General features: G+C 41.0%; 3 protein-coding genes across 4 annotated transcripts; 2 read left to right on the top strand and 1 right to left on the bottom strand.

The window, feature by feature from the left end:
* Nucleotides 1-2,524: 2,524 nt before the first annotated feature.
* ccdc127b (coiled-coil domain containing 127b) lies at nt 2,525-5,681 on the bottom strand. 2 transcript variants are annotated; one of them, XM_023974852.2, is made up of 4 exons: nt 5,608-5,681; nt 5,412-5,499; nt 4,837-4,968; nt 2,525-4,482 (listed from the first exon to the last, which is right to left on the bottom strand). In XM_023974852.2, exons 3-4 carry the CDS (start codon nt 4,961-4,963, stop codon nt 3,797-3,799), a joined length of 813 nt encoding a protein of 270 aa, XP_023830620.1. In that variant the 5' UTR covers nt 4,964-4,968; nt 5,412-5,499; nt 5,608-5,681; the 3' UTR covers nt 2,525-3,796. The 2 variants fall into 2 exon arrangements, with proteins under 2 accessions (XP_023830620.1, XP_023830621.1); XM_023974853.2 differs by lacking the exons at nt 5,412-5,499; nt 5,608-5,681 and adding an exon at nt 5,172-5,365.
* Nucleotides 5,628-16,019, top strand: LOC111954921 (succinate dehydrogenase [ubiquinone] flavoprotein subunit, mitochondrial). The gene is made up of 15 exons (XM_023974850.2): nt 5,628-5,787; nt 8,072-8,149; nt 8,347-8,508; nt 10,166-10,309; nt 11,501-11,665; nt 11,857-12,005; nt 12,211-12,335; nt 12,722-12,890; nt 13,412-13,607; nt 13,853-14,027; nt 14,171-14,289; nt 14,453-14,564; nt 14,725-14,855; nt 15,143-15,256; nt 15,459-16,019. The coding sequence occupies exons 1-15, from the start codon at nt 5,728-5,730 to the stop codon at nt 15,543-15,545; spliced, it is 1,986 nt and encodes a 661-aa protein (XP_023830618.1). The 5' UTR covers nt 5,628-5,727; the 3' UTR covers nt 15,546-16,019.
* A 2,626-nt stretch (nt 16,020-18,645) lies between these two features.
* Nucleotides 18,646-25,083, top strand: LOC111955341 (proteasome subunit alpha type-2). The gene is made up of 8 exons (XM_023975554.2): nt 18,646-18,777; nt 19,327-19,403; nt 19,698-19,830; nt 20,069-20,191; nt 24,243-24,324; nt 24,422-24,495; nt 24,604-24,661; nt 24,803-25,083. The coding sequence occupies exons 1-8, from the start codon at nt 18,677-18,679 to the stop codon at nt 24,917-24,919; spliced, it is 765 nt and encodes a 254-aa protein (XP_023831322.1). The 5' UTR covers nt 18,646-18,676; the 3' UTR covers nt 24,920-25,083.
* The last annotated feature ends 1,673 nt before the right edge of the window (nt 25,084-26,756 follow it).

Genomic DNA, 26,756 nt, shown 5'->3' with positions numbered 1-26,756 from the left:
CCAGTTAGCGCTGTTCTGTGAAGGGAGAAGTACACAGCGTTGTACGAGATCTTCAGTTTCTTGGCAATTTCTCGCATGGAATAGCCTTCATTTCTCAGAACAAGAATAGACTGATGAGCTTCAGAAGAAATGTCTTTGTTTCAGGCCATTTTGAGCCTGTACTTGAACCCACAAATGCTTATGCTCCAGATTAGATGTCGACGATTATGATTTTTCAACGCCGATATCGATTATTGGAGGACAAAAAAAGCCGATACGATTAATCGGCCGATTATTTTTGAATAATAAAAATATATATATTAATAATATAATATAAAAAAAAACATATAACAAATAATAATCATAATAATAAAAAAATATATTATTTGTAATAATGACAATTGCAACAATACTGAATGAACACTTATTTGAACTTAATATAATACATCAATAAAATCAATTTAGCCTCAAATAAATAATGAAACATGTTCAATTTGGTTTAAATAATGCAAAAACAAAGTGTTGAAGAAAGTAASTGCAATATGTGCCATGTAAGAAAGCTAACGTTTAAGTTCCTTGCTCAGAACATGAGAACATATGAAAGCTGGTGGTTCCTTTTAACATGAGTCTTCAATATTCCCAGGTAAGAMGTTTTAGGTTGTAGTTATTATAGGAATTATAGGACTAGTTTAAAAATGTATACTTCTGTGTATTGATTTTAAGAAAGGCATTGATGTTTATGGTTAGGTACAAGTTGGAGCAACGACAGTCCTTTTTCGCGAATGCGCACCGCATCGATTATATGCAATGCAGGACACGCTAGATAAACTAGTAATATCATCAACCATGTGTAGTTATAACTAGATTTWGCCAAATTTGGAAATTTGGCAATTTCCAAATGCCTGAAGGTACCACGTTCATCTGTACAAACAATAGCTTGTCTTAATAGCTTCTACCCCCCCAAGCCATAAGACAGCTAATCAAATGGCTACTGGGACTATTTGCATTGACCCCCCCCCACCCCTTTTTTTTCACGCTCCTGCTACTTGCTGTTTATTATCTATTATCCATGCATAATTACTTTACCCCTACCTACATGTACATATTACCTCAGTTACCTCGACTAACCTGTACCCCCGCACATCGACTCAGAATCGGTACCCATGTATATAGCCTCGTTATTGTATTGTTGCTCATATTCTTTTTACTTTAGTCTATTTAGTAAATATTTTTCTTAACTGCATTGTTGATTTAAAGGGCTTGTAAGTAAGCATTTCACAGTAAGGTCTACACTTGTTGTATTCTGCGCATGTGACAAATAAAATTTGATTTGATGTCAAGGCTTCAAAATTCTTGTGACATCAATAAGGGATCTTAGCTTTCACCTGGATTCACCTAGTCAGTTTCATGACTAGAGACGGTGATCCTAATATTTTGTACACTCAGCACAGGAGGTTGGTGGCACCTTAATTGGGGAGAATGGAATCCTGGTAATGGCTGGGGTGGAATGGTATTAAATACAGCAAACACATGACATTCCATCACTTCGTTCCATCCATTATTATGAGCCGTCCTCCCCTCAGCAGCTTCCACTGACACTCATTGTATGTCAGGTGTGGATTCGCCATGCCAGAAGGGTTTTCCCCAGGTGAATGAACAATGAGGATATTTATTGCAATTTTTTGTGAGAACCTATGTCCAAATGCTCCAGACAGGCTTGATGCAAACTAGTGCCTGCTAAACATGGTTTCTTTCATTTATTTTCAGTTGATTACATTGTGAAAGATATCTTCAATGATCACACCTTTGATCACACATGGGATAGAAATGTAATGTTCAGTCAATTTTAATGGGTTGTGCAAGTTTATTACCTAATGTGAAATCAGTGTAATGTACTGTAGCATACTATATTCGAAGGCAATTTTGAAACATGTATATTASATTTTTTTTGCTATTGGAGTAACTGGTTGTTAAAATAACTAAATTGAGAATATCATTATTTTGTGTTTGTGATTAAACTCATATTTCACAGATCAATTGTTCTGTGGTGAAAGATGTCTACAAACAAAATGAATGCTCAATGAAAGCTTTTGAATGTAAGTCTGGCTGTGTTACCAGTTTGGAGTTTTGTACTAAGAGTTTTGAAAATTCATCACAAAATTGTGAAAATAGGATCAAAGCGATATAAAAACATGTTCAAACAGTTTGTTTGCTCCTCAACGTAGCTCCCCAGCAACTGTTCAATCCATACACTGTGTCGTGTCTCTGACTTTAATGTGATGACAAGCTATTTTGTTTGATTACGTGATTGAATTAAAAATTGCAACAATTAACTCGTTAATAACCTGGAGCACCACGGAAGAGTTAGTTTATATAGAGCGACTATCTCCCAAATCCACTCTTAAAGATCCCTAGATCTTTTATATCAATAGCAGTCAATCAGTCATTAATTATTCTTGACCTAATATCAGTCTCATCTGAACGTCGTAAAATTCTTGGTTATCTGCACGAACCCAGCCTTTACTATGAATGATACATACACAAATTGGCTGAAATATTTATTTACTAACTAATTAAGCAATTACAGAATATACATTATACAGTAAATACCGTCCCCAATGGACTAAACAAAAACAGTTTGGTTATAACACGATAGATTCAGAGTGTGGGGGGTTGGAAGGAAGACTAAGGAATGGGTCTCTATCGGACATGGGAAGCTATTCTCACATAAATACATATGCCACTAACGATCGCTCGTTAGGTCGCCATTGTTCTTGTAGATTCTTCCGGGTCGTCTTAGAGTGAGATGTTGTGATTTTCTGCATCGGTCAATGTTCTTACTAGATTTGCTACCTTTGCAGCTGCAGTCTGTTAGGCTGTAATCTTGGACTCACTTCTTCTTGAGTGATCAATATTTCAGAGTTCATACCATTTCACGCGTGGAGCAAGCTCTCACGTTTTCTGGCCTGTAGAGTTGAAATTAGAATTAGCCCTTTTTAAACAGGTGACTTTTCGTCACGGGGGCTTTTATTCTAGAGTGGAAAAGGGGTTGGTTCATTATTTCCAACCAATTTCTACTCACTTGGGCGGGGCCACTGACTGGGCACACATTACCATAAAACAAACACTTTTCATTTTAGAAGACTAAATCACATTATCTTTTCAAAAGTATTCTTCTACTTCATCAAACATTTTATCCAACATTCAGATGCAAGCCTCAACTGAAGAACCTGTATAAACAGAGTTAGGGTAACGTGCCTGTATTGTCTTTCATTAGGTCACAAACATGAAACAAAACGGACCGGGTGTTAGCTGGCTCCTCCACCAACCGTTTCCACTTTCTCTAAATTAGGAACTATGTTTAATTARGAGTATTTGGCGGGAGAGTTCCTTTGTTCTACTGTGACCCTCACAGTAGGGGGTTGTTCACATCTCTGCTAGCCGATTCATTGAAAGGGCTAGCGTCATGACAACTGATATACACAGTGCCAGTGCGGTACTTTATTTGCATACCCCACAAACACAGGTTTGAGATGAGATGTACTGTATGATGGAAACATTTAGTTTAATAAAAAATAAAACACTATAGGATTCTATGATTAGGATATTGGTCATGCAAATAACATTTTAGGTTCAATAAGTGCTTTACAGGGTTAACCATATTGTTTACAGTTTTTATTTTTACTTTGTCTTTCAGATACACATTTTTAGATTATCAACAATAATTTTCTGTACTCATTTCAAATGCTTGTCCTTCCTCATAGAACATATTMCACATCATTAATAAATATCACTTTGGCTCATAATCCCAGCGATATCATAGATTGCTAGACTGTGTTCCCAACAACGTGGCCTCTGCTCTCCTGTGTTTCTGTAGTGTGACCTGCAGCTGCCAGTATCTGAGGTAGATCCACATGAGACTACCGTTCTTGCGCTTGTCAGTGTTCAGGTACTGTGCACAGTGGCGGTCATTTTTAAAGATGTCCTTGAGGCCGGCCTCCATATCCAGCTGGGCGAGAGCCCGTTCTCTGACAGCTCTGACCAGCAAGTCCTTCTCCATTTCCAGCCTCTTCTCCCGGGGCACCAGGATGCTGCAGAAGGCCCCCTGCCTCTCCACCAGACCCTCCTCCACCTCCCTCAGAGCGGCTATGGCTCCCCGGTGCCACTCGCTCTCCCTCTCCAGAGCCGTGTGGAGGAGGGCCCCAGCTCCGCCAGCCTGCAGCAGTCGGATCTTCTCCCCAGTCAGGGCCTCCCGCTCCTGGCTAAGCCTCCTGCGATCCTCCATCAGCTGCTGGCTCTGGGAGGCTATGGCCTGGCGGTAGCCCTGCACGCGGTTCTTCTCCTTCTCCAGTTCCAGCTCCAGGTGGACCGTCTCCCGTCGGTTCTCTCTCAGCGTGTCCTTGTACTTCAGCTCCATGTCATCACGGATGGCCTGCATGCTCTTGTCAAACTTTTCTTTCACCTCCAACACTTCCCTCTGTGACTCTCTGGACCATATCCACCCTGAAAGATGTTTGCATTTAGCTTGCTATCTACCTGTGCCTTACAAGTTGTGGATGCACAATGTTGCCACTTACTCAGACCTTATCTYACCAAATGAAAGTAAGGAAAGTTTGTCATCAGACATGCCAATCTTGGATTTCAGGATGTGCATTGAGAGTTAATGCATATGGTAAGACATCAACAGTACAGTACATTTTCACTGGCCTAAAATTGATGTATGTAAACTGAGCACAGTGGCCCTCTGATTGCCCAGTAATGCAGTYAGTAACATTGTTATTATGTCTAGTCATAACAGGCAACCTGCTCTGTGCTTCTGAAGTCTTGAGCAGGCAACTTGTGTAATACAGTACTTACGGAAGGCAGCGAGACCGATCATGGGCACCAGTAGGGCATAGTTCCACTTGTTCCCATCGTTGCCCCCACCACCCCCTCTCTGCTCTGGCCTGATGTTCCATTCCTGGGGGTCATTCAGGTTGTTCATCTGGCCTGCAGAGGTAGCATAAATTGAATGAGTGACATCTCTGCATATTAATAATGTGCATGAACTGCTCACAATCTGGGGTAAACTGCACTGGTGAAAACACAACCAATAAATTATTTATTGACGCAAAAGCATTTAAATATGGGGTATTACAAATGACCATATTCGTCATGATTCTGAAGGGTGCGTTTCTACTGTTCCTACTTACTATCTACATGAACTACAAGTTGACAGAAATGGCTCGATGGTTGACTGTCAAACTGGAGTTTTTCATAAGCTTGAATCAGAGCTAGTTTGTTAGCTAACTAGCTATATTTACTGATCTTGGATCGATGCATTCTGAATTCAGTTCCGTTCAAACCAACTTAGTTAATAGGACCTGATCCATAACCTGCAGAAAGTGTTAGCTACCAAAAGGAAAGCATGGCTTAAGTAATATTGCAGATACCTTCTGTTCAAGAATGATAATGTCTCTTCAATCGAACTGCATTCGTCTCTCTTCCGGGTTAAACATAGCGTAATTTMCCAACTAAACTCTGCAGAGGGGAGTTACATTTGAGTCAATTTAGATATTGTCAATATAATGAGTAACCCGAATTATGAGTTGTGAAATATCAAAACATTAATATAGAAAGTTAACGTACTTGATGATTTAATAAATAKATAAACGAGGACTATTTATTTTCCTTTTGAGATGGTATGCTCCGGCACGTGTCGGAGCAGTTTGGGGACGTTGATTTTCCCAGACGAAGCGAGCACCCATCATGGCCGCGGTGTGTACTGCCTCCTGTGTCCTCACCAAAAAGATCCTGTCAGCTAAGGCGGTAAGTACAGTATTTGGAGATAAACTGTTGCTATAGAATATCGCTATGAACTAATTTATCTTTTGGACTCATGAATGTGTTCATATGAGCTGGTATTCGCAGAGAATTTAACTTTAACCCACCCTGTTTTGTAACATCAGCTGGTCAATGATATCTCACCATAGACGGAGTTTCGTAGCTAGTTACCTAACTAGAATTTGCAATGCAATACTAGGAGCTAGCTTAATTTGTCACASCTTAAATAGTTTTCATAATAAATATCCATGGCAATTCGATTCTGACGAATAGTTTAATAAATATAATTTGTATTGCTCGTGTATGACGAGTGAATTAAACCTTGCAGTAGCCATTAACATCAGTGCATTGAAGGTCAACCAAGGCATGTTAGCTAAGAAGCTGTTAACGATGTGGCTGACCAAGCAGTAGGCTAGTTCCCAGTGTTGRCTGAATCTGTGATGAGTTGGTTTGTGTTGTCTGTCAGTCATTGATTTATGTTTGATGACAAATMATGTCTCTCGGCTACCTTTCTTTTGAATGTGTGCTGTGTTTCAAGAGGGGATGTTGAGACTAAGGCAAATTGGTTACTTTGATAGCTAATGTTAGCTAGCTGGAGTTGGCCAGCTCTTAATTGTAATAGTGTGCAACTGCAGCCCGGGATTTGGGGCGTTCCCCCCCCCCGAGCACCCCATTGGTTCCTGCATGAACGAGCACAACATCGTCATGCTTGTGTGACGCCTTTGGATGTGGGTCAAAAGGGAAATAATACTTATCTGAGGTTTTTCGCCCCCGACTGCTGTGTACCAGAGCCATCCTTATGACTTGCTACATAAGCAAGCACAGTGTCTTTCGTTCCCGCCTGCCAAACACCTTCCCTCGCCATCGTTAACAGAACTGCGGTATAACAGTACTCGACGGGCAGGGGCGAAAGACACTCTAGCCACCGTTTTCGGCCCGGCTTCTGTGGGGTTTATTGACGGTTGGCACCCAACAGTATGGTGCATTACAGCCATCGACTGTACTGGAGCGCCCCTGCTTCCCGCCAAGGGACCGGAGTTATAGCTTAAAAATGTACCAACAAAAAGTATGAAGATGGGTTCCTCGAGATGCTGAAATGCCCACATGCAGGAACGCCCTGAAATGCGGGCTGCTTTGCACCCTTCTCCTGAATTTGGGACTGGGTGTGTTTTGAGGATGTTTGAATAAATAAGCAGGGAAGTTATTTGTTTATATTGGAGGAAGTGAGAGAAAATATGTTTCTAGAGAGCATTTACCTAGTTATGATTTTAAATCAATCTTTGTCGCAAAATATGTAAATGTTTAACACTTTATACACCCACACGTGTATCAGAAATATTGGTTGGGATGCTGCTAAGCACTTATGCATGTTGTGAAATTATTTTTAACACAATTACACGGAACCCAAACCGGCTGCGCGCGTGCGCCATCGTACATACATTTATTTTGTCCCTCCACACCAAACGCGATCATGACAGCAGGTTAAAATATCAAAACAAACTCTGAACCTATTACATTAATTTGGGGACAGGTCGAAAAGCACTAAACATGTATGGCAATTTAGCTAGCTAGCTTGCACTTGCTAGCTAATTTGTCCTATTTAGCTAGCTTGCTGTTGCTAGCTAATTTGTCCTGGGATATAAACATTGAGTTGTGCATTTCAGGTAAAATAACAAGGTCCTCTACTCCGCCAATTAATTGGAAGGAGGAGAGATGACTAGAAATGATTCGGTTGACCGTTTTATGTGTGGATTAATTGTCAGAGTAGAGGACCTTGTGCATTTCAGGTAAAATAACAACCTAATGTTTATATCCCAGGACAAATGAGCTAGCAACAGCAAGCTAGCTAAATAGGACAAATTAGCTAGCTAGCTAAATTGCCATAAATGTTGAATGCTTTTTGACCTGTCCCCAAATTAATGTAATTGGTTCAGAGTTTGTTTTGATATTTTAACCTGCGTTTTGGTGTAGGGGGACAAAATCAATTTATGCACGATGGCGCACGCGCGCAGCCGGTTTGGGTTCCGTGTTAGGGTACATGTTGCTGCAGCAGTCTCACCTTAATTAATTATGTAACCATCAGCTGGCTGTGTTTTCACTGTATTTTAAAACATTGAGCAAACTACACTAACGTTAGAGGCCCACAGACAAGTCATAAATTGACTTGACATTTTGTGGATAAGTCTAGTTCTTGCAATTGAGAACATTCATCAATAGCCATGCATAGCCTATGATATATGTCTATGTTCTATATTCTGTCTCCATTTAGCTTCAGGCAGTATCCCAGAGCTCCAGGAAGCTCCACTTCTCCATCTACGGGAAGAACAAGGCTAAAGTGTCAGATGGCGTAAGTCTGCATACTCCATGTTCATCTTTGACATTACTGTATGAATGGATTCAATAGGTTTGCACAAAATATATTGTCTTTTAGATTTATTTAATTTGTCTCAGTGCTTGTAGAGACAATTTCTATTATACAACTCTAGCTAGAGAAAATACTGAAATGTTAATGTTTTGTGCTTGTGTTTTTGCTGGTCTCTACAGATCTCCACACAGTACCCCGTGGTAGACCATGAGTTTGATGCCGTGGTTGTGGGTGCCGGTGGAGCAGGACTACGTGCTGCTTTTGGCCTGTCTGAGGCTGGCTTCAACACAGCTTGTGTCACAAAGCTRTTCCCCACCAGGTCGCACACGGTGGCTGCACAGGTATATGAAGTTATATTCTACAAGATTCAATGGGAAATGACCATGTAACAGCAGGAAATATCCCAGATTGTCCCCTTAAAAACTTCTTAGGGATAGCCCCCTTTTTAAATTTAATTTTAGCCTAAATTGACATACCCAAAACTAACTGCCTATAGCTCAGGCCCTGAAACAACGATATGCATATTCTTGGTACCATTTGAATGGGAACACTTTGAAGTTGTGGAAATGTGAATTGAATGTAGGAGAATATAACACAATAGATCTGGTAGAAGAAAATACAAATATATATATATACTTTTTTTTCTACCACCATCTTTGAAATGCAACAAAGGTCCCACATTTAGCCATCACTCTGTAATTCCGATGGTGTCCATAAGATGGCAGCAGTTTATGTGCAAAGTTTCAGACGATTAACTTGAAGTATGAGCAAACTACATGACATTTAGTGTGAAGTCATCCAGGTACATTTGGGCAAATCGTGAAGGAGACATTTACATTTTTCTGCAAGAATATCATCAAGTCTGTATACTTGGACTTTGATTTAGCTTTTCCAGTATTTGTAGCCATATTATAAGTTCAACATTTGCAAAACACCCAGTTTTCATAACTTCATAACTCTCCATATTCTTATAATTTTTGTCCAAAAGGAAAAAGCTTACTGTCGCACAAGGTTAGCAGCTACATTTTGCGACATACAGGGTTTCCCGATACTCCTGTAAAGCCTAGCTCATTGGCTATCTAGCTAGCTTTGTTTGACCCCGATTGGTGCTTATTTGACAAAGTTACAGTCGATCAAGTGAAGACCGCCCGCATCATCGGTGTGCCATGAAGGGGTCGCTCTCTGACCCAATTTGGTGTCCTATAGGATATACTACACCCATAATGATATAGTGAAGTCTGGTTATGTTCTAGGATCTGAGGAAAAATACGAACATGATTTGACTGGTTGAAACAACGTTTAGGGTTAGATTTTCAAAGATTCCTTTCTTTGCAAATTGAACGAGTGGAAATACAAAATCGATCGTGCATGCTATATGGACCTTGAAATATGATATGAAAAATTATTTTATCTAACGAAACGACACTTAATGTTATCTCTGGGACCCTTTGGATGACAAATCAGAGCAAGATTTCAGAATGTAATAACACATTTCCCCTTCAGAGGTGAATTTATAAAACCTATCGCGGTGAAAAAAAAGTGTTTTGTTGTTAGGAGCTCTCCTCAAACAATAGCATGGCATTTTTTCCCCGCAGTAATAGCTACTGTAAATTGGACAGTGCAGTTATATTAACAAGAATTTAAGCTTTCAGCTGATATAAGACACTTATATGTACCGACATTTGTTGTTACTCTAAAATGTGCGATTGTGACAATGCGCTGCATGATTTACAACTGTCCCGTTGGCGGGACACCTATCCCCAAGAAGTTTACGTTTTTAAAGTCCTGTGTTGCATGATAACAAGTCTCACCAACTCTGTTTGCATTATACACAGAAGGCAGCAATGCCATTTTAAATTCACAATGAATTAACCATATCCCAATGCAGTGGCTTTATTAGCCAACTTAATGTTTTACACTTGTATTAGACCTACATCCATGMAMTATSKACWWWWWWWGTMSATAKTKCAAGTCCTGAACAGTTGTTTTTGCATTTAGGGCGGGATCAACGCAGCTCTTGGAAACATGGAGGGAGATGATTGGAGGTGGCATTTCTACGACACAGTGAAGGGATCTGATTGGCTGGGAGACCAGGACGCCATACACTACATGACAGAGCAGGCCCCACATGCCGTTGTGGAGGTGAAACACACACACAGCTTTTTAGATATGTCAAAGAWAACAAAATAGTAAAGCAGGATATTCACTAACTTAAATTAAACTATGCCGCTGATGGTTCTTTGTGTAAAAACGAATGTATGGAAAGGTAACGAGCCTCTTGAAAGGGGAGTTGGTAGATGGGGCCAGTAGGGGAATGTGGCAAGCGTGGGGCAGCAGGTGGTTAATTAAGAAGTGGTTTTAAGAGCGTTGGGCCAGTAACCAGAGGTTTGCTGGTTTGAATCCCTGAGCCAACTAGGTGAAAAATGTGTATGTGTCCTTGAGTAAGGTACTTTACCCTAATTGCTCCTCTAAGTCGCTCTGGACAAGAGCATCTGCTAAATGACAAAAATGTAATGTAAAAATACATGCTAGTGGTAGTGTAAGCAAAAGTCCCATGCTTAAAGGTGCAATATGCAGAAATTGCTCCGCCATTTCCTGGTTGCAAAATTTTTAAGTTGGCCTTCAGTTTGGGAAAAATCATTGTACCATCTAAACAGCTGGGAAATATCTTTTCAATATCCAAAAATATTGTATTTTCAGCTGTTCGACGCTGGTATAGAGAACCGGATGTAAAAGATGCAAAAACTAAAGTTTTTAGACTAGGAAGCATAGACTTATAAATAGTGTACATAGAACAGATCTACTGCTTCTTACGCTTGCTTTCAATTAGTGACAGGTCTATAACTCACATTTCTATGTGGATTTGGTTGGGTTGCTCTACATATTGCAGCTTTAAAAGCGCTGCAGCAGAATTCAACGGCCCCTCCGACTTGTCATATTAATGAATTAATGCTGTGTCCTGTCCTCTTTCAGCCCTTCTGATGTACCAAAACAAGTGAAAGTGCCCTTTCAATGCCCTTATTCTTCTCTGCAATGTTGTGTAGGTGCCTTTACGTAGACTCAAACAATTTGATKTAATACTTTCTGTGTAATTAAATAATTGGCTAAAGTGCAAGCGTATTAGTGTAATTATGTAGCCTATCATTATTTTGGGATTAAGTTGAACCCCCCCTCCCAATCAGAAAGGATTGGCACAACATCAAAACAAGCGCTGATAAAATGAAAACATTCATGTATTATTTCTTGGCTAACTTACTATTTCTAGCTTCCTGTTGTGAAAATAACTGAAAGCTGGTGTGCCAGTGATTTAACAGGTCTTCTTGATGTCCCCAGCTAGAGAACTTTGGCATGCCCTTCAGCCGTACCGAGGATGGCAAGATCTACCAGAGGGCTTTTGGTGGCCAGAGTCTGAAGTTTGGCAAGGGAGGCCAGGCCCACCGGTGCTGCTGCGTAGCTGACAGAACCGGCCACTCCCTTCTGCACACACTCTACGGACGGGTACGTCACAATGTCTTGACTCAAAATTCCATAATCCACCACTTGCAATCGCGCTAAATTTCCATACCCTTTCTCTGCTGTTCCTCTGAATCCCATTTTACTGACAAACTCTGCTTTTAGAATCTCATGTTCTGTCCTGTTTTTGCTGGTTTCACTCATCTATCACTCTTCTACGCTTCTCACCTATTTAGTCTCTGAGGTATGACACCAGCTACTTTGTGGAGTACTTTGCCCTGGACCTGCTGATGGAGGAAGGAGAGTGTAAAGGAGTGATTGCTCTGTGTATGGAGGACGGATCCATCCACCGCTTCAGGTCCAAGAACACAGTCATTGCCACAGGGTATGTAGATGTTTCTATAGTGAATAAGTTTACAGTTAGAAGACTTGTTTCAAGTAATCTGGGAGCTTTGTCTTACCTGTTATACCAGTTGTAATTTTAACTTTTTAACATCCTCACCCTGAGCAGTAGGTGCCTCCTTGATGACGATGTAAAGTTCTCATATTTTGCCCTGAGTCTTACTCCTGCCACTCTGCTCAATCTGCAGTGGTTATGGCCGTACCTACTTCAGCTGCACGTCAGCCCACACCAGCACAGGAGACGGTAATGCCATGGTGACCCGTGCAGGCCTGCCCTGCCAAGACCTGGAGTTTGTCCAGTTCCACCCCACAGGTCAGTGTTAGATTGGCAATAGAGGCCTGTCTGCTAGGGAGTGAACTTAATAACATTAAATAAACATTTATTTGAGAAGAGTTGATAAACACTCAGAATAGGCCTATCCATTAGAAATGTAACCTCGAAAGTGTTTCTGTCCTTAGTCTGAAGGTAACTGCGAATTATCATGTGTGTTTCATGACATCGTTGGTGACAATGGCTAGTATCGTTGGTGACAATTAAATCACATACATGGCCATAGAAGTCAGAGGGCTGGCAGACATGTCTGTTTACATACTGTGGATACATAATCATAGTATAAATATCATTGGGAGTTAAGTGAAGTCCATCGGTGCACTCAGTGCTGGCTTCATATAACATATGACGTAACGTAATCCCTCTAGGTATCTATGGAGCCGGCTGTCTGATCACAGAGGGGTGCCGTGGTGAGGGAGGAATCCTCATCAACAGTGAGGGCGAGCGCTTCATGGAACGATACGCCCCCAACGCCAAGGACCTGGCCTCCAGAGACGTCGTGTCCCGCTCCATTACCATCGAGATCCGAGAGGGCAGGTAAGATCACCACCAAGGCTCTGCCTTCCCTGAGCACCCATAGAAGTATTGTGCTGATGCTGGATAACTGATGTGATACTGCATACTCTATCGATGTCAGATTATTGATTTAATTTTGGCATGCAAATTTTTAAAACAAAGTGTCAAATAGATGGTCAATCTAGAATCCATCTATTCATGCTTTGGTAAACTAAAATCGGCCTCAAGAATGTTAMATTTTAGTCATTTAGCAGATGCTCTTATCCAGAGCGACTTACAGGAGCAATTAGGGTTGAGTGCCTTTCTCAAGGGCACATCGACAGATTTGTCACCTAGTCTGCTCAATGATTCGAACCAGCAATCTTTTGGTTACTGGTCCATCACTCTTACTCTTAACCGCTAGGCTACCTGCTGAATGACAGGAAATGGAATTCACATGGAATCTACCCACAAATTCCAATTGAGATGTTTCCACCTTGCTAAGGGTTTCAGGTGTGAAAGACAACTGTCATGCTAACAGACTTTTATCTGTGTGTTCCTAGGGGATGTGGCCCAGAGAAGGACCATGCGTACCTGCAGCTGCACCATCTCCCTCCACAGCAGCTGGCCACCCGCCTGCCTGGTATCTCTGAGACCGCCATGATCTTCGCTGGGGTTGACGTCACCAAAGAGCCCATCCCCGTCCTGCCCACCGTCCACTACAACATGGGAGGAATCCCCACCAACTACAAGGGACAGGTAACTAGCAGCATCCGTTGAAAAGAAATGTAATACATTTGCATATTGTCTTAAAAGTCCTATGAAATAACCCTAATATAGGTAAGCAAATCTAGTGAGAGATGTAGTGAGTCTTTAAACTGGACCTCTCTTAGGTTTAATGTAATCAAACGATCTTATCATATAATATATATATTGTCAGCTGTGATGTAATATGTCTGCTGTACCGCAGATCATTTTATGATTTACTGTCCTGTTCTCCACAGGTCATCACCTACACGCCCGAGGAGGGTGACAAGGTGGTGCCAGGGCTGTWTGCCTGTGGTGAGGCTGCCTGTGCCAGTGTCCATGGTGCCAACCGCCTGGGAGCCAACTCCCTGCTGGATCTGGTGGTGTTTGGACGTGCCTGCGCCCACACAATTGCTGACATCTGCAATCCAGGTACCAATTATCTTCTTTACCTGTATGTCAAGACAAAAGCACATACATTAATGCATTGTCCTATAACTTTTTAATGTAATGGCCAGGCCAAGGCTCCCTTGGAAAAATAGTTAGACAATCCTGGCAATGTGGTGTTTCTGCAGGAGAGAAGCTCTCCCCCCTGAAGCCCAACGCAGGAGAGGAGTCTGTGGCCAACCTGGACAAGTTGAGGTTTGCTGACGGCAGCATGAGGACCTCCGAGATCAGACTGAACATGCAGAAGGTATGGATGAAMAAAAATTGTGGGGGGAATGGAACTGATATGCAGCACATCCATATTAGGAATTTACCTTGGATGGTCATCAAATCTACTGGTAATGAGCGTTAAATACTTGTACAGTACCATCACTTCTTTGCTAAACCTTTGTTCCTCTCTCTGTCGTCAGACCATGCAGAACCACGCCGCTGTGTTCCGTACCGGCAAGGTCCTGAAGGAGGGATGTGACAAGATGGATGCCGTCTACCAGACCCTGGACGACATCAAGACCTTTGACAGAGGTCAGCATCTCATTCCCTCTRCTGATGTGATATGAATTGTCTTTCAATTGCCCCATCTCGCAAGGGCAGAAGGTCTTTGTTGTCCCATTGCTGGGCTTGATTGCAACAGTGATTATGTTCTGAAGCAGTGTTAAAGTTCCCTCTTGTCTCCTCCCCTTAGGTATTGTGTGGAACACTGACCTGGTGGAGACCCTGGAGCTGCAGAACCTCATGCTGAACGCTGTGCAGACCATCAACTCTGCCGAGCAGCGCCAGGAGAGCAGGGGAGCCCACTCCAGAGAGGACTTCAAGGTAAGAACTGAAGAGACAGAAACCACTCCTATACTAGCCTGGCCTGCAATGACAATTTGTTGTCTGGCAAAGCGATATTGCTCGTATGCATACGGTTCCATTTTGTTTCATGGTAGGGGCCTCGATTTTGACATTTTTTTTGGAGCTGAAAGTAATGCATATGAACAGACACTGCTTTTATCATCACACAAACATCCACCATAAACTATAGGAGCTCTCTCCAGTAGTAGTTGGACCAGTCTGTAGACTGATGTTTCATTCTGAAAGATTCCTATGTACCATTGCAGGACCGTATGGATGAGCTTGACTATGCCAAGCCTCTGGCGGGACAGGTGAGGAAGCCCATTGAAGCGCACTGGAGGAAACATACCATGTCCACTGTGGATCCTAAGACGGGAAAGGTAAGTACGCTCACAAAACCAAGTCCAATGCCTAATGATTGTGTTTTACAGATTTTCCTAATTAAATTTTTCTARATATAAATGACAGGATTAATTGTAACCTTCTTTAATTCTTAACAACACAATAATAGCAGAGTCTGTGCTTGCCAATTTTAATTTGCTATCACTAACCCATCTCTCCCTTTTTGTGCTTCTGTTATAGGTAACTCTGAAATACAGACCGGTTATTGATAACTCGCTTGATGCAGAGGACTGTGCTGCTATCCCTCCCGCCATCCGTTCCTACTAAACTCATAACTATCTGATGCTGACTCAACTCTTTTATTTATGATCAGAATTTATGCTTTTGCAGTTATCCTTTATGAAGTTTCAACAGGATTCTCATATTGCTGCTAATAAATACTATAAGTGGAATATTTGATATTTTCGATAATAAACCGTACTGTAAATTGTGCGAACTTGAGTGTTTTGTGTGTATTTTAAACTTCTAACACATTTGCTATTGTTCTTTTTGGCAAATAAATACGTATTTCATATTTAAATATTGAATGATTGTAGAAATCTGTCAAAAAAATTAAGTCACGGTTTGAAAAAAATTAACCCCCATTTTTTAGATATCGACAATACAATACTCAATTTCTTCACTCAGTAGCTATCCTTGGTTAAGGAAAAACACATTTCTAATCTGTATCAAGTTCTGTTCAGCTTGCGTGCTTCCTGTTTTGTAGGATTTATCTTGAATAAAGATGCTGAAATAACTCAATCCCTCCTGTCTGTGTAGTATGTCAGATCTTCCAAATACTATGTCAATGTTCCATCTGAAATACAATAATCAAAGTCGCTGGAGGAAGCACCAGCACCCTGTAATTAGATGTCTTTGATTACAGAAAATAACGATGGTTTAGAAGCTTTGACTTGTGTGTTTTAAAATGAAGGCATTGAGATTAACTTTTTTTGGAAGGGGGAATGGTATGCAACCGGCTATACACTGGTGTGGACCGGTTCATAAAACATTCTCCATTCAGGCTGCAAAGGTGTCAATTTCCTCAACACAATTTAATGGCAAGAAGGTGGGGGAAACAACATGTGTACTTTATGAAATACCATTTTCCACTACCATGCTACAGTGGCTAGTCCTGGTCCACATTAGTGTTTTAAAACTATATGACCAGGGGTGAAAAAACTGACTGCTGCAACAAATACAGGGTCCTTGCTATCTGGGTTCCTTGGGACATTACAACTCTGACATTACCCCGTTGAAATTTTTAAATGTTTAGGGTAGAACGCTATAGGCAACATCCGGGACTAGCATTAGCCACTGTAGCACAGATGGTTGTACAAATCTTTGACTGTAGCATGTTGGTGGAAAATAGTGTTTCATAAAGAAAGTAGCGATGTATTTTTCCAGCCATTCGCTTTTGACAGTAAGATTAAACAACTCTATATCGCCATCTGCAGGCCTTGGGCTTCGTTGGAAACATCCACAGACAGCCAAAACCCAGTACCACAAGAACAAAACAACGCAATATAAAAGCCCAATCAATTGTATTAATACTTGTAAACAAAAATAAAGTATATTCTATTAATTCAGAGGATCATCTGAAAGTTATGTGCATGTTTCGCAGAGAAATTAGTAGGTTGATAAAATGGTGTCTGGAGAGGGCAAGAATAATATGTATGTCAGAATAAGTGCAGTATTATAAGGAGACATATACTTGGAAAACGGAGGAGGAATGTAGAAAAAATGCTAGGCAGAGGAAGTTCGAGATAAGGAGGAAGAGGGTGAGCTTGAAACGGTTACAAATGGCGGGGAAAAGGGAGATGGTTTGTTAAAGAAGAATGGTAGAAAGTGTAAACGGTGAGCTGTACACCGGATCGAAGACAGGAGGAGAAATGTGATTGAGGGCGAAGTATGTAGGGGTTAGGTGTGGTGAAGTTCTCGGGAGCGCGAGGCTTGCACCGATAGTCAGGATAAAGATGAGTCTGACGGTGGGAGTGACAATTTTGGGAAAAATGAATCCTTGCCTTTTGGCTGATCCATTTGTGGTTTCAGGGTGGGTGAAAAGAAAGTTGGGTACTGTGGAATCGGTGAAGGTAACCAGAAGTGGTCTTGTGATAATTGTTTGTGTTTCTGCTGGTTAGAGGAAGCAGGCGCTCCGCGTTAAACGAATGGGGACAAGAGGTGTGAATTGTTTTACTCTCAAGAAAAGGGCGCCATTGAAAGGAGTGATTACTGGGGTAGCGGTAAATGTGAAAGTTGACCAACTGAAGGGAATGATTCCCGGTGTTTGGGATGCTAGTCGTTTGGTGCTATGCAGACAGTGGCGTGAGTGGTCAAACAGAAGAGTCGTTGCCTGTTCTTTTGAGTTTTGATGTTGAGTCTTTGCCCGCAAAAGTGGTGTTAGGATATATAGAGCATGAGTCAAAGGAATKTGTAGCTTTGGGGAAAGCAGTGGTATGTGTTAATTGTAGGGGTACCCATGAGGCTGAGGATCAGAAATCTCCGGTGCGAGAGAGGCAGGTTGAGGTTTCCAGGGTTAGAGTAGTGCAGAAGTTGTCGTATGCTGAGGCAGTGAAGAAAGTAGAGGAAGATGCGTCGAGGGCGAGGGATCCTGAGAGGAGTGGTGTGAGTAGTAGATCTTTACCAGTACAGGGGGATAGGCCAACAAGTGATATATGCTTCAGTAAGATTGAATGTGTAGGGTTTATTGCAGTGGTTATCAACTGTACTGCAGGGATGGAACGTAAGTCGCAGAAAATTGGGGTTGTGGGTTTATAAGCGCTAATATCGACTCCGTTTGAGCATGCTTTTGCTGCACAGTTGATAGCGCGCTGGACTTCGGGATAGAAGGTCTAGGGTTCGAGACCTGCTCCCTGCTGTTTCATTAAAAATGACTCAAGTAAAAGTCACCCAGTAAAATACTACTTGAGTAAAAGTATAAAAGTATTTGGTTTTAAATATACTTAAGTATCAAAAGTAAATGGAATTGATCAAATGTACAGTCCAACACGCAGACATAATTTACAAACAAAGCAATTATGTAGGCATTAGGGATGTTCTTTGATAAGTGAATTGGACCATTTTGGACCATTTTCCATTCAAAATATAACGAGTACTTTTGGGTGTCAGGGAAAATGTATGGAGTAAAAAGTACATTATTTTCTTTAGGAATGTAGTGAAGTAAAAGTTGTCAAAAATATAAATAGTAAAGTACAGATACCACAGAAAACTACATAAGTAGTACTTTAAAGTATTTTTTTTTACCTTACACCACTGGGTATTTGTTTATTTTTTTATTTTCAAGGAAAGTTTAAGGGAGTTATACTTCAGTCTAGTAGGTGGCGGTAAAACATTATTTATTGGATGCCAACCGCGGTTAAACCTTATCGAAGAACAAACAGCGCAATGAGCGGAACTTCATGAAGCTCATTTCCGCCATCTGGTCCGTCCAGCAAAGCTTTCCCCAAGACAGATCAACAATGGCTGAACGAGGATACAGCTTCTCCCTCACTACTTTCAGGTAACTTAAAATAACAATATACTTCTGCGTAGAAACACAAGACGTACTCAATTAACACCTTACCATGAAGCCATTTTCTGCGATAGTTGTGATCTTGCTCTTACTACATGGCCATTAAATGCACTTGAGGCAACACTACAAGAGATGCAGTGTCACGCCGATGATAGCTAATGCCTAGCTAACTATCTTCCTACCGCTAACTGTTGAGTTGAAGCCACTGATGTATAGCTTGAGGCGGGTTAGTTAGCGTAAGCTAATTCATCTCTAAGATAGTTAACATGTCTAATGTAGGTTATCTAATGTCAGAATATGTGTACTGCAGTTGCTAACTATTTTTGGTGTTAGCAAGTTAGATACAATCCCCATAGCTTCTGTGTAACGTTAACTGGCTGACGTTAGCTTGCTACATGGACACAACTATTCAGGTTTTGACTACACAGCTAACTAGTTAGTGAGATATTTAGCTAGCTAGTTAAGTTAAGTTAGCTATATGGTTGTAACTAAGATTGACTACATACCTTAACTACATACATTCCCTTTTTCCAACAGCCCCTCTGGGAAACTGGTCCAAATTGAATATGCTCTGGCAGCTGTAGCCGCAGGTGCTCCCGCTGTGGGAATCAAAGGTAAGTACCTAGCTAGTAAAAACAGCAGTTTGATGCAGGTAGTTTACATCCACCCTGTCTATTTATTCGTGTAACACTTTTAAAGCCACTTTGATASCGAAGTGACTTTCGTAGCAGTTTAGTGAAAACGTGTCCCCTGTTTATTCAGTGTTTCATTCATCAGTACCCACCCAATTAAACACATCAACAGGGTTGTACAAGTCACTACTCAACTTTCAATATCACCTTCTCAAGTAGCCTAATGAGAGCAGATTCCAAGCATTGAATTTTCATGTATTTTTGTTCCCCTTCCAGCCTCAAATGGAGTTGTCTTGGCAACAGAAAAGAAACAGAAGTCCATCCTGTATGACGAGACCAGTGTTCACAAAGTGGAGCCCATAACCAAACACATCGGCATGGTGTACAGTGGCATGGGACCTGACTACAGGTAATGAGACCTCCTGCTTAATGGAATTTAACTTCAACACATAGCATGTACTATTCGTATGACACACCCTAGGTACTCTAGTATACTGGCCACTTCATAGGCACAGAATAGGCCTATTTGTAAGATGTATGATCTCTTAGGGTACATGATCAAATAAGGTAAATAAACAAAGTGAACTAAAGCTACAGTCCTTGACTGTAATGAGTACTCGGAGAGATGCTTTTTGTTGTGTTGACAGGGTGCTGCTCCGAAGAGCCAGGAAGTTGGCCCAGCAGTACTTCCTGGTGTACCAGGAGCCCATCCCCACAGCTCAGCTTGTTCAGAGGGTGGCCTCTGTCATGCAGGAATACACACAATCAGGGTATGGAGTAGGCAAAAAGTCAACTGTTGTTTATTCAATGTTTGTTTTCAGACTGTTAAATAAGAATTGTAGAAAAACTCTATTAAAACCCAATTATGATAAGTGTACCATATTAGGTATTAGATCGTTAAAATACAGAAATGTTACATTACCTTGTAGTTTACCAATAAAATGGGCTGGTGGTGACGTAGACATACTTGGTATTCATATTCCTAAAGATATAAATTAACTTACCACAACCAATTTCAATAGAAAGTTATCAAAAATAGACAAGATTCTATAACCATTTATGAAAAAATCACCTTGATTAACTCTTTAGTGCTATCAGTTTACTTACTTGTTTTGTAATTCATATGAGCAAAGAATATTTATATTAATATACTTTATTTGGCACTCTAAGCCAGAAAATGTAAACGTATCTATTTATATAATGAATATGAGTTTGGGGGACTGAAATTATTCAATTTTAAAGCATTAAACCTGTAACTAAAAGCTTCACTGATACACTTAAACCCGAACTGGTTCTCCAGTAGATTACTAAGAAAGGCTCATCCTTTGTTCAAAAATGTATTTTTTTGCCTTTAGATAACTTCTCATTTTCGATTATTTGAAAATGAAACTTTGTTCAAAGTCGCTGTTTTTAAACMAGCCATACAATGGTAATTTCAATTTTATTCTCCAGAAAAGACAGAACAAATATTATTGTTAAACTGAAATATACTGATAAGCTTCTTTATGGAATACATTTTATTTTTTATTAATGATATTATGAATAGGAATGGTGGAGTTATGTCATGTGCAGCTATGGAAAATATATGGGAATGTTTGCTCAATCCAAAGTTACAACCAACTGATTGAAGCATTACTGTGAAAAATGGAGGAGGAAAGTAGAAGAGGGAGAAGGTAGGGAACTTGTTGGTCTGTCATATCAAAGACCGAAATTGGCTGAAAAAGATACTTTCGCAAGCCACTGTATGACTATTCACCCCCCTTGGCATTTGTACAATTTTGTTGCCTTACAACCTGGAATTAAAATATATTTTTGGGGGCTGTCTCTTATACACATCTAGATGTGTATAAGAGACAGCCTTTAAGCTTGGCACATCTAGCCACTGGGATTTTTGCCCATTCTTCAAGGCAAAACTGCACCAGCTCCTTCAAGTTGGATGGATTCCGCTGGTGTACAGCAATCTTTAAGTCATGCCACAGATTCTCAATTGGATTGAGGTCTGGGCTTTGACTAGGCAATTCCAAGACATTTAAATGTTTTCCCTTAAACCACTCGAGTGTTGCTTTAGCAGTATGCTTAGGATCATTGTCCTGCTGGAAGGTGAACCTCTGTCCCAGTCTCAAATCTCTGGAAGACTGAAACAGGTTTCCCTCAAGAATGTCCCTGTATTTAGCGCCATCCATCATTCCTTCAATTCTGACCAGTTTCCCAGTCATTGCCGATGGAAAAACATACCCACAGCATGATGCTGCCACCACCATGCTTCACTATGGGGATGGTGTTCTCAAGGTGATGAGAGGTGTTGGGTTTGTGCCAGACATGGTGTTTTTCTTGATGGCCAAAAAGCAACATTTTAGTCTCATCTAACCAGAGTATGTTCCATATGTTTGGGGAGTCTCCCACAATGTGTTTGCTTATTTTCTTTAAGCAGTGGCTTTTTTTCTGGCCACTCTTCTGTAAAGCCCCGCTCTGTGGAGGGTACGGCTTAAAGTGGTCCTATGGATAGATACGCCGATCTCTGCTGTGGAGCTTTGCAGCTCCTTCAGGGTTATCTTTGGTCTCTTTGTTGCCTCTCTGATTAATGCCCTCCTTGCCTGGTCTGTGAGTCTTGGTGGGTGGCCTTCTCTTGGCAGGTTTGTTGTGGTACCATATTCTTTAACATTTTTAATAATGGATTTAATGGTGCTCTGTTGGATGTTCAACGTTTTTGATATTTTTTTATAGCCCAACCCTAATCTGTACTTCTCCACAACTTTGTCCCTGACCTGTTTGGAGAGCTCCTTGGTCTTCATGGTGCATCTTACTTAGTGGTGTTGCAGACTCTGGGGCCTTTCAGAACAGGTGTGTGTATACAGTTGAAGTCGGAAGTTTACATACACTTAGGTTGGAGTCATTAAAACTCGTTTTTCAACCACTTCACAAATTTCTTGTTAACAAACTACAGTTTTCGGAAGTCGGTTAGGACATCTCTTTGTGCATGACACAAGTAATTTTTCCAACAATTGTTTAGACAGATGATTTCAATTATAATTCACTGTATCACAATTCCAGTGGGTCAGAAGTTTACATACACTAAGTTGACTGTGCCTTTAAACAGCTTGGGAAATTCCCCAAAATTGTCATGGCTTTAGAAGCTTCTGATAAGCTAATTGACATAATTTGAGTCAATTGGAGGTGTACCTGTGGATGTATTTCAAGGCCTACCTTCAAAGTCAGTGCCTCTTTGCTTGACATTGTGGGAAAAAAAACAAAAAACAGCCAAGACCTCAGAAAAAAAATTGTGGACCTCCACAAGTCTGGTTCATCATTGGGAGCAATTTCCAAATGTCTGAAGGTACCACGTTCATCTGTACAAACAATAGTATGCAAGTATAAACACCATGGGACCACGCAACCGTCATACCACTCAGGAAGGAGACGCGTTCAGTCTCCTAGAGATGAACGTACTTTGGTGCGAAAAGTGCAAATCAATCCCAGAGCAACAGCAAAGGACCTTGTGAAGATGCTGGAGGTAACAGGTACAAAACTATTTATATCCACAGTAAAACGAGTCGTATAGCGACATAACCTGAAAGGCCGCTCAGCAAGGAAGAAGCCACTGCTCCAAAACTGCCATAAAAAAGCCAGACTACGTTTTGCAACTGCACATGGGGACAAAGATTGTACTTTTTGGAGAAATGTCCTCTGTTCTGATGGAACAAAAATATAACTATTTGGCCATAATGACCATTGTTATGTTTGGAGGATAAAGGGGGAAGCTTGCAAGCCGAAGAACACCATCCCAACCGTGAAGCACGTTGTGGGGGCGCCCTGCTGCAGGAGGGTCTGGTGCACTTCACAAAATAGATGGCATCATGAGGAAATACAATTTTGTGGATATATTGAAGCAACATCTCAAGACATCAGTCAGGAAGTTAAAGCTTGGTCGCAAATGGGTCTTCCAAATGGACAATGACCCCAAGCATACTTCCAAAGTTGTGGCAAAATGGCTTAAGGACAAAGCCCTGACCTCAATCCTATAGAACATTTGTGGGCAGAACTGAGAAAGCGTGTGCGAGCAAGGAGGCCTACAAACCTGACTCAGTTACACCAGCTCTGTCAGGAGGAATGGGCCAAAATTCCCCCAACTTATTGTGGGAAGCTTGTGGAAGGCTGGCTACCTGAAACGTTTGACCCAAGTTAAACAATTTTAAAGGCAATGATACCAAATACTAATTGAGTGTATGTAAACTTCTGACCCACTGGGAATGTGATGAAAGAAATAAAAGCTGAAATTAATCATTCTCTACTATTATTCTGACGTTTCACATTCTTAAAATAAAGTAGTGATCCTAACTGACCTAAGACAGGGAATTTTTTACTCGGATTAAATGTCGGAATTGTGAAACTGAGTTTAAATGTATTTGGCTAAGGTGTATGTAATCTTCCGACTTCAACTGTATGTATGTATGTCTACAGTACCATTCAAAAGTTTGGACACACCTACTCATTCCAGGGTTTTTCTTAATGTTTTACTCTTTTCTACATTGTAGAATAATAGTGAAGACATCAAAACTATGAAATAACGCGTATGAATTCATGTAGTAACCAAAAAAGTGTTAAACAAATCAAAATCAAATATATTTTAGATTTCTCAAAGTAGCCGCCCTTTGCCTTGACAGCTTTGCACACTCTTGGAATTCTCAACCAGTTTAATGAGCAATGTTTTTCCAACAGCTATTCTAATCTGATATTCAATTAATGTAAAAAATACCAATGAAGGCATTCGCGAGTTAGTCAATTTGTTTCATATAGGCTTAAATGTTTTGTCTATTTCTGCAGGGGTGTCCGTCCTTTCGGAGTATCCTTGCTGATCGCTGGTTGGGATGAGGACAGACCATACCTTTTCCAGTCTGATCCATCTGTAAGGGCTCGTTATCACATTTTGCTATCTGATAATGTTTGCCTTCTGTATTTCTTGTGAGATTACGATGACATCATGGTTTGATTTCTCTACACAGGGAGCATATTTCGCCTGGAAAGCAACTGCTATGGGGAAGAACTACGTCAATGGTAAAACATTCCTTGAGAAAAGGTATTTCAATCTATTTCTCCCCCAGTCCAATTGGCACCATACTCAGAACAGTTGAGGTTAAACTGCAGCTGTTAGTAACCCTTTATGTAAATTTAATGTCTTGCTCAGATACAATGAGGACCTGGAACTGGAGGATGCCATTCACACAGCTATCTTGACTTTGAAGGTGAGTTACTCTCTTGAAAGCCTCTCCTGCTGGTCTTCTATGCGTTCCTGATGTCAGAAACACGTTTATTAAGAGACCAGCCTCTTGTGATCTTACATTTGGGTCATGAGCAGAATCCCGAATGCTATATTTTATTCACAGGAAAGCTTTGAGGGTCAGATGACCGAAGACAATATTGAAGTGGGGATCTGCAATGAAGCCGGCTTCAGGCGACTGTCACCCGCAGAAGTGAAAGACTACTTGGCGGCTATCGCTTAAAACAAATGTGACTTGTGTTAGTGTGATTTGATTGTTTATCTTTGGTTATTGCAAAAATAAATTGACTCTACTGTATTTTCAACAACAGCATTTATTTGTTTGTATTCCAGTCCCTCCCTTCTGACAAGTTCAGTAACTTTCAATAAATTCCAGAAAGTAAAGAAGCTATCATGTCTTTATTTTACATCTATAACTTGAGCTTCTCACAAAATAAAAGTAAACATTTCACACAATAGACAAAATACACTACATGGCCTTGTCAAATCTCATTACAAAATCATGGGCATTCATATTTTTGGTGTTTTATTAGGATCCCCATTAGCGGTTGCAAAAGCTCTTCCTGGGGTCCACAAAACATGAAACAATACAGAACATCATTAGACAAGAACAGCTCAATGACGGAACTTATCTCAGCAAAAAAAGAAACGTGCTGTCAACTGCGTTTATTTTCAGCAAACTTAACATGTGTAAATATTTGTATGATCATATCAAGATTCAACAACTGAGACACAAACTAAACAAGTTCCACAGACATGTGACTAACAGAAATTGAATAATGTGTCCCTGAACAAAGGGGGGGTCAAAATCAAAAGTAACAGTATCTGGTGTGGCCACCAGCTGCATCAAGTACTGCAGTGCATCTCCTCATGGACTGAACCAGATTTGCCAGTTCATGCTGTGAGATGTTACCCCACTCTTACACCAAAGCACCYGTAAGTTCCCGGACATTTCTGTAGGTAATGGCCCTCACCCTCTTATCCGACAGGTCTTAGACGTGTTCAATGGGATTGAGATCCGGGCTCTTCGCTGGCCATGGAAGAACACTGACATTCCTGTCATGCAGGAAATCAAGCACAGAACGAGCAGTATGGCTGGTGGCATTGTCATGCTGGAGGGTCATGTCAGGATGAGCTTGCAGGAAGGGTACCACATGAGGGAGGAGGATGTCTTTCCTGTAATGCACAGCGTTGAGATTTCCTGCAATGACAACAAGCTCAGTCCGATGATGCTGTGACACACCGCCCCAGACCATGACGGACCCTCCACCTCCAAATCGATCCCGCTCCAGAGTACAGGCTTTGGTGTAACGCTCATTCCTTCGACGAAAAGCATTAAACATTTATGGCAATTTAGCTAGCTAGCTTGCACTTGCTAGCTAATTTGTCCTATTTAGCTWGCTTGCTGTTGCTAGTTCATTTGTCCTGCGATATAAACATTAGGTTGTTATTTTACCTGAAATGCACAAGGTCCTCTACTCTGACAATTAATCCACACATAAAACGGTCAACCGAATCGTTTCTAGTCAACTCTCCTCCTTCCAGGCTTTTTCATCTTTTGACTTATATGGTGATTGGCATCTAAACTTTCATACTATTACCACGACGACTGGCAACACAGTTCGTCTTTCAATCACCCACGTGGGTATAACCAATGAGGAGATGGCACGTGGGTACCTGCTTCTATAAACCAATGAAGAGATGGGAGAGGCAGGACTTGCAGTGCGATCTGCGTCAGAAATAGAAGTGATTTGTATTTTAGCCCTTGCAATTATTGAATAACATAGATTTCTACATTTATTTTGCAACGCGCACGCGACGCGAGCGGTGTAGTCAGCCTGTAAGGCACGTTCACGCAGATGAGCAGGGACCCTGGGCATCTTTCTTTTGGTGTTTTTCAGAGTCAGTAGAAAGGCCTCTAGTGTCCTAAGTTTTCAGAACTGTGACCTTAATTGCCTATCGTCTGTAAGCTGTTAGTGTCTTAACGACCGTTCCACAGGTGCATGTTAATTAATTGGTTATGATTCATTGAACAAGCATGGGAAACAGTGTTAAACCCG

Source organism: Salvelinus sp. IW2-2015, linkage group LG30 (genome assembly GCF_002910315.2).
Source record: "Salvelinus sp. IW2-2015 linkage group LG30, ASM291031v2, whole genome shotgun sequence".
NCBI classification, from domain to species: domain Eukaryota; kingdom Metazoa; phylum Chordata; class Actinopteri; order Salmoniformes; family Salmonidae; genus Salvelinus; species Salvelinus sp. IW2-2015.
The sequence above is the reverse complement of the archived record's forward strand: the minus strand, read 5'-3'. Positions and strand labels throughout refer to the sequence as shown.

Coding starts and splice junctions, on each gene's coding strand:
- ccdc127b (XM_023974852.2), bottom strand. CDS start 4,963: ATGAACAACCTGAATGACCCCCAGGAATGGAACATCAGGCCAGAGCAG. Junction 4,483..4,836: donor GATCGGTCTCGCTGCCTTCC/GTAAGTACTGTA, acceptor AACATCTTTCAG/GGTGGATATGGTCCAGAGAG.
- LOC111955341 (XM_023975554.2), top strand. CDS start 18,677: ATGAAGCTCATTTCCGCCATCTGGTCCGTCCAGCAAAGCTTTCCCCAA. Junction 20,192..24,242: donor CAGGAATACACACAATCAGG/GTATGGAGTAGG, acceptor CTATTTCTGCAG/GGGTGTCCGTCCTTTCGGAG. Junction 24,325..24,421: donor TTTTCCAGTCTGATCCATCT/GTAAGGGCTCGT, acceptor TTCTCTACACAG/GGAGCATATTTCGCCTGGAA.